Raw genomic sequence first — 8142 nt, 5'->3', positions numbered from 1 at the left:
AATGATGACTAGATAACAGAGTCTGGAAGCAACAATGCCAGTGGCTTTTGAAGAATTTTCATCAGTTGTGCTATATCATGAGTTCTAATACTAGCAGTAAGTATATTAAACTATACTCATTAGCACAATCATTCTGTAATTGTTACTGTTGCAGTAAACAATCTTCTGACATGATTAAGAATGATTGCAACAAAATAGCATATGTTAATTATTTTTAAATATGCCCAGTAATTTTTGAGATTTTAAATTTCTTAGAGAGAAGTTAATAGTTTTTTGTGTTAAATATATCTGATTTAATTTATAGTGATTTCTAAATTCCTAAGTATGCAGATTATTATAATTGTCAGCTTGGTTCATAGAGAAACACTCTTTAGAGTAGCCAATGATTACTAAAAAGATTCATAACATCATGAGTAATTTACTAATGGTGTTGTATAGTGGTCAAATACTCAATTAATAATTGCTCTCTGTCCATAATGATTAGAAAAAAATGAAACAAAAAATGCAAGATTCGAAGGAAAGAGAAGTAATCATAAACAATGATTTCCTTGTGGTCTGACATGATCATCTTTAATCAAGCAGCTGATACTGGCTTCAGAGATTTCAAAAATATTTTGCAAAGGAATCAACAAGTAGGAACATGTAAACAGAATGGATCAAGACACGTATACGTATGTTGTAATAAAACAGTTAACATTTCTTGTAGATATGGTTCATGAGGACGTGTTTCTGTATGTGACTACTTGCTGTTTCATGGCTGTGTATGTCCTAGGGCCTTTCTGCTATAGTATATAGGAACAGGACACTAACCAAATGTACAGCTCCTCTGAAGCCTATCTCCAGAGACAAAACTCATCCTGATTAGGCACTCCTCAGCGATGGAGCTGCCATTTAGTCAACCTCACTTCTGTAAGTCATTTTGCATCTTCCATGTCTCTCTTAGTAAAATTATTTAGTTCAGTGTTTCTAAGAGTTTATTTTAATGGAATTGTTCTTTGGAATCATTGAATGTTTTATCTGGTATGAAAAGATATTTTTCCATAGGTTGTTACCATGTGTAGAATTCTGCATACACTGTATATTAACTCTTAAAATTATTTTTCTTGAAGAAAAATTTACAGAGGTATAGGGGACCATTGGATTGGTATTATCTATCATCCTTTAACTTGAGACATATTGCAATATTCAAAGAGTGTCTGGGTTGTTTGGTCTTCTCTCTTGAGGAGCAATAAAAGAAAGGAAAGTGTTCCACACGTCCAATGAATAGAACTGATGGGAATCAATATGCTGCTTCCAATGCTCAGTACATGTTCCAGAACAAAGAATACATCACAAATGGACAGTGCTTTAGTGATTTAGAAATTGGCAAATATTAAGGGAGTAAAATCAGTGGATCAAATGTATCTTATCCCAAGGAAGAAGAAAGGGAAGTGTGACTATGAGTAAAAAGTACTGATGGTTTGTGTTCTGACTTCTATTTTAGCCAGTAGTTAGGCATTAGAAAAGCAATATGAACATGGAATCCTTCCCCACCTGAATATCTTCAGATTAGGCTATGAGAGTCTAATCTGCTGACAAAATTATTGAGTAGATCAAATTTAAAAAGAATTATCTGATGTTTATGATAAAAAGTGATAGATTTTCACCATAAGTTATTAGTTTTAAGCTGATATCATGTATTTCACAACATCTCTTCTTGTTAGTAATCATCATGGTTTCATTTATTGCCCAATGTTACAGCAAGCAGAGTTTTTTCCCTGTGCCATAGGTGCCCAAAACACTGACCTCAGATATGTTTTTTTAATCTACATATTCTTCAATAGTTATGAACTGAAAAGAAGCTTAATTTCCAAAGACACTAAGCTATCTAATAAATGACTTAAAATACAAATAAAAAACTAATTTCAATATTAGACATTTTGGAAACTTCAACACTTCTAAAACAACATAAAAATGTGAAATTATCTGTTCCCCAAACATTATTCTGAAAAATTTATTTACCTGTCTAAGTGATTAGGGTGACTTCATATGCTGTCCCAGATACCTAATTTAAAGTTATGCAGGAACAAATTGAAGAATGAACAGCAGCAGCAGCAGCAGGAACAACAACAATAAAAACAAGACAAAAAAAATCTTTGACCAGATACAACTTTCTTTGCCCTAGGAGTACTCAGATTAATACACCATCATTAAGTAAGTTGTTTCTATGTAACAGGCACAGTCCTGCTGCTGGTGATGTCAACCTTGCTCTTGGAGAAAGCTGCAGCAGTTCCTGAGTGCCTTGTGGAAAAGGATGGCTGCTGGAACCCGCTTGTGGAAACATTTAACAGTGCCATCCAGAGAGCTCAGATTGTCTCTAATCTTAACGACCAATTATTTGTAGAATTCGTAAGTACCTCAACCTCAATACTAGTACTTGATGTGAACTAGAACCTGTGACACTAAACATCACAGCGCAAATATCAGAAAATACACCTTCATATATACAAAAATGACCCACAACTGAATCAAGGACAAAATTTGAACCATGCCGTCAAATTCCATAGACTCTAGTGATTTTAATATATTATCTCTACTCAAATAAAAATAATTATGTTGGAAACTTTTAAAATGTGCTTGGGGAATGACTCTTATTTCCTGTTTTTACATTCAGGATTATGAAATTCTATTGGTCATGTTCATTTAGCACACTATATTTGTACATTTTAAAAGATGTGAATTACAGTGAACCATGTAAATATAACAAAGATTAAGTAATATGTGAAGAGGCAAGAAAGAAGTGGAAGAAAGCAGGGAAGGAAGAAAGAAAATGCAAGCAAGCAAGAAAGAGTGAGACAATGAAAAAGATCTATCTTTTCAAGAAACCCAAAATACTACGAATTGTGGTTTAAAGATTTTCACTAATAAGAGCTTGTCCAATAGAAGGTCAGGAATAAAAATATATTTATTCCCATTTTGGTAGATTTTCAATTCTCAAAGTCAGAAAAATGAAACTATAGAAAAAGGCAAACTTTCAATATGATGGGCAAGAAAAGTATATTTCTCTGTTTGGAATAAACATTTCATCATTTTTATTGACTATATATTTCTTCTCTTAACATGAAACAGTACAGCAACAAATTCTCATCTGAACAATTTAAAACTCTTGTAAGTACCTTACTTTCTTCCAGCAGCTTGACAATTAGAGCCTCATGTCATTGATTGTTCTCTAGAAGAGAAAGCATTATACAGTATTTGTATTTCCTGTTCTTAATTGGCAGTTTTTCAAATTCTTAATCTTCACAGTTATTTATTAACCAATCATGAATTAGCTGATAATTAGAAATAAATAAGATATTCTAAAGTGTATATTTAAATAAATTAAATATTTTGTTTATCATAGAATGGGCAGTTTAATATATAATATTAATTATTACTTTTTATATTTTGTTGATTTTGATTTTACATAGAATTCACTGTAAAATATTTTATTTTATGAGACAATTTTATTCTAAAACTATTATAATCATGCCCAGCTATACAATTAATTGTTAAGTTAATAAATTTATAATTCTATTTTCTGGGGAAGGAAATGTAAATAGTGACAGAAAACAATAAGATTAATTTATTGTGCTATGGCTTTATGCTGAGAGTATAAAAATGGTGATAATAATATTATTAAGTTCTTCATAAAGTTAATCGTTAATTGTTTACCTTCCTGAGCTAACTTTTGAAAGTGAAGAAAAGTAAGAGAGAAAGGAGTTAAATATACAAAAGTTAATGAAAAACCAAATTAAATTGCAGGTATAATTTATAAAAACAAAACGACATGACAGGCAGTTTCTTAAGGCCTTAAAAATCTGTACTTTATGAATTACTAATGTTAATATTTAAAAATTTATTAAAATGCAGTAATGTTTTCTCATAAAGTTATTTAGGGTTACAGAACTCTGATTTTTTTTTTTTTTTTTTTTGGCAGAATTTTCAACTGTTAAAGCGGGATGCGGCTGTTCTCAGAGCTGAAAGTACCTGCCATTCTGTTCTCACAAACCCCCCAAATTGGGGAACTGAACACACAAATATTGTGGTGAGTTTTTAACTTTGGTTTTCCACAGATATTGTGGTGAGTTTTTAACTTTGGTTTTCCACAGAACACCAGGAGCAGTACATTGTATTTGTGGAACTGTCAGTTATTACAGGCATTGTGATAGATACAGTAATCCTGCATGCAAAAAATAAAGATAAAGTATAGAAAATAATCACATTCTATTATAAAGTATAAATAAAATCATATACCCCAAAACAATGTATCAAAGGCTTCAAAACACCATTTCAAGAACATTATTTTAAGAATAACTAACCACTCAACGTTTGCCACTGTTAAAGGATTCATTGAGCTAAACTGACAGTCTGTGAAGATATACATATATATATATATACTCATTCCTCAATCAGTGATACAATTTGGCTGTATTTATTATATGTTCCTAATGGGTTCTGCATAATAGCGTTCTGTGTTACTGAACACTATACCCCTTCTTTATTTTCAAATCTGTCTTGGTTCTATTTCTTTTTTTTAACTATCTCTTCATCCCTTTATTATTCTCTATGCATGAACTCAAAATTGAATGAGAAGAGAGGTCCTATGAATTAATAGTTTATGTTCCTTAAGATGCAACAGTGCCAAAATTCATAATGAGAGGGTCTATGTATCATAACAGTTCAATTTTAGGAAGTAATTTAGTTCTTCCTATACATGGTGCACATAAATCCACTATTAAAAATTATTTTAACCACTTGCATCTGTCTTGATCTATTGTGAGTCTTTTTGGTCCATTTTGAGTACTGGCAAAAAAAAAAACATTTTACAAATGGTAGACAAGTATTCAAGTAATAAAGAGATCATTGGAGATAAAGCTGTTAGAAATGCATAAGGAGGATAATATATGATTGCCTATCTTCAGAAAAAAAGCTAATTTACAAGCTCCATAATTTGTTTTATTTTTTTCAAGAAGTGCACCAGTTTTTAAAATGTTATAATTCCAAACTATGTAACATCTATACATGTGTCATTCAGTTGGCAGATGCATGTTTCAGTTCAGGTTATACATGAACATACAGGTATCAAACCTGCTAAACAGAAATTATTCAATGCAATGGTTCATTTGTGTTTTGCAGGTCGAAGAGTATTTAGAAATTGTGATCAATTATGTGGGTTCCTGGATCAGCCCTCTTTACCATCTAGTGATCGAACTGAGTGCCATGCAGGGTGTCCCAGAAACTCTCCTCTCAAAAGCCAAGGAGATAGAACAGAACAACAGACAAATCCTGGATGACATTAGGTGGATTCTCACCAAGGTGAACATTTCCCTTTACTTATTCTCGCTCCTAAAATAGGTGGATTATGGAAGTTAACAATAACAACAACAGCAGCAGCAGCAACAGAATTAAATACCTCATCTTTTCATACTGAAACCTATATCACATCCATTCTATAAGAAACATGGGTCGTGACTATGTTGAGGGTCACACGACCTTTAATTTGGTTCTTATAACTGACACCCTGTATGTCAGATATTTACATTACAATTTCTTAAATTAGCAAAATTTGAGTCATTATGGATGAAAGGAAATAATTATATGATTTGTGGTCACCATGGCATGAGACACTATATAGCATTAGAAAGTTTGAGAACCACTGTTCTAATTGGTTGTTGGCATCTCCAAACTTTTCTGATGCTTCTCATCTTTTCTACCCTGGGAATTAGAGTGACACACAGATGTTCCTTTTAAGCAGTTAGAGGACACCTTTTCTGGATGGGTGAAAAGGGTTCTGGTTCCTCAATCACAGTCTCCTAGGCTCTGCATATTAAGTCACCATCTGATCTTAAACACATGTGACATTAAGTACATAAAACTCTTGGGTAATAGATTTCATAAAATAATGGCACATATCAGCTTCTATGAAAGTACATGTAAGAATTTTTTGAGTGAGTAACTGATATGAGCTCTTCCGTTGGCCCAGAATCAAACAGAAATTTCTTACCATTTTTTTTCTGCTTCTGAAAACACTTACTTCCTTTGTAATTAATTACATATTAGAAGAAATGCACATTAGTCTTTAGCACAAATTTTGAAAAGTCAAACTACTTGAGACCTTCTTGGCTTAGATAAGTGAAAACTCATAACTTTGAATGAAACCACACATTTCTGATCATATATCTCTGATTGGATACAGAATTGAAGAAAGAAATACTAACATTGTAATCAACAAGTAAATTGTTTTCATTTTGATTTTCAGGTCTATCCTTCTGCAGAGATGAAAGAAGAATTTCCCAGCTGGGAATACTATTCATTATTAAAATCAAGTAAAAAATATCATAAATTTTTGGCAATATTTAACATTTTAAACTGCCTAGGTCATGATGCAAAGTACACTATATTTCATCTCAGAATACTGAAGTGTTACATTACTGAGAATGATTGCTAAGAGCACATTTACCATTTCTTCTTTGGAGATGCTTCAAGACAGTTCTCTACTGAGAAGTTGCTTGTAACTTTATACTTTTCAAATGTGTGGGTATAATGGTTCTCCTTTTGAAAAATAAAAGCATTCTCTTTACAAATGTTTAAATCTATAAAACATATCCATCTATTGTTCATTGAATACAATATATATCAATAAAGTTTGGTTTCCCCGATCAAATACATCACAAACAACAGATATTAAAATCTAGGAAATAATGATAAATTTAGTATAACAAAGTGTTTTTTGTCTCACAAAACTTGAAGATCGTCAAGTTAATAAAATAAAAGTCTAAATCTCATTAACAGATCCATTATCCTAATCAAAATATTAAAATTTTAATGCTTAATGACATTCACATTGTCCTTAGGAAAAACATATTCACAGTGAAAACAAAGCTAATCCAATACAACAACTTTCTGAATCCACAGCATCAAGAGAAATCTGAGGGAAGGAGGCACAGACTGGGTAGAATAAAGACACATTGAATTAATGTGTGAGATATTAAAAAATTTCAATAAAAATAAAATTCATTTCGGATGCATATATTTTTAGTGATGATCTCTTCAAGATGTGTCATAATTCTGACTATAAATTATTCTCTACCATAACTTCATTATAGATGAAGTTCTACCTGTTTTCATTTCAGACTAACAACTATTTTGATGCTTTATGGTACTTAAAAAAATCTATCCATTTCAGATGATGTATGTACTACAACCGTAGGAGATTTGACAGTGACAATCCCTTATTATGTCTGCCATGAAACTCTGATGAAGCAAAAAGTATCTTTCATTCTGGCTTCAATTGTTTGGATATTTTGAAGACCAGGCTTCACATCACCTATAAATGTGCAGTACCCACAGACACAGTCCCAGAATACTCTTTGGTTAGTGGTTCAGACTCTATGAACCCCAATGGCCCATGTTACTTGACTCTGTAAATCTTGTGATGTCCTTGGAGCCTTTGGCTCACTAAGTTTTCCTACTGATTCACAAGACCGCCCAAGCTCAGACTGATGTTTGACTGTAGGTTACTGCATTTGTTTTCATCAGCTGCTGGGTGAAGTTTCCCAGGAGATAGTTATGGTAGTCTCCTGTCTGCCAGTGTAGCAGAATATCAATAATATTGTCAGGTTTTGGGTATCTTCAAATAGGGCAAGGCATTGTTTGGGTATTCCTTCAATATCTGTTCCATCATTATCACTATGCATCTTGTGAGCAGTATATTGGGGGGGGGGGGGCATCAAAGGTTTCATGGGTGGATTGATGTTCCATTTCATCCATAGGAATACACATGACTACAGGAGGTTGCTAATTCAGTCTCCATATCCTGAATTGCTAGGTGTCTCAACTAGGTTGACTCCCATAGACCCTCAAGAGCCTCCCTTTCTCAGGTCTCCTGCTAGCAGAATAGATACTCCAGTGATTTCCTTTCTTGCTCCCATTCTTTTATTGGCTATTCCCAACCATACAGCCTTATTACAGAGTTTCTTTGGCTCTGTCGATCTTATGAAGGTTATCCTACACTTTATGGCTTATGGCCAATTATAACAGATTAAATATATTATATGTCTTTTTTGTGTCTGCATTAATTCACTCAAGATGATATTCTCAAGCTCCATCTTTTTGACTGCA

The 8142-nt window shown here is 32.7% G+C and overlaps 1 protein-coding gene across 1 annotated transcript; it reads left to right on the top strand.

The window, feature by feature from the left end:
• Positions 1-878: 878 nt before the first annotated feature.
• LOC308422088 (prolactin-8A7-like) lies at positions 879-6953 on the top strand (the record flags this gene model as incomplete). Its single annotated transcript, XM_080918542.1, has 5 exons — positions 879-909; positions 2216-2388; positions 3959-4066; positions 5158-5337; positions 6876-6953. 5 exons carry the CDS (start codon positions 879-881, stop codon positions 6951-6953), a joined length of 570 nt encoding a protein of 189 aa, XP_080774668.1.
• Positions 6954-8142: the final 1189 nt, after the last annotated feature.

This window comes from Micromys minutus (genome assembly GCF_963924665.1).
Source record: "Micromys minutus genome assembly, chromosome: 6".
NCBI classification, from domain to species: domain Eukaryota; kingdom Metazoa; phylum Chordata; class Mammalia; order Rodentia; family Muridae; genus Micromys; species Micromys minutus.
The sequence above is the reverse complement of the archived record's forward strand: the minus strand, read 5'-3'. Positions and strand labels throughout refer to the sequence as shown.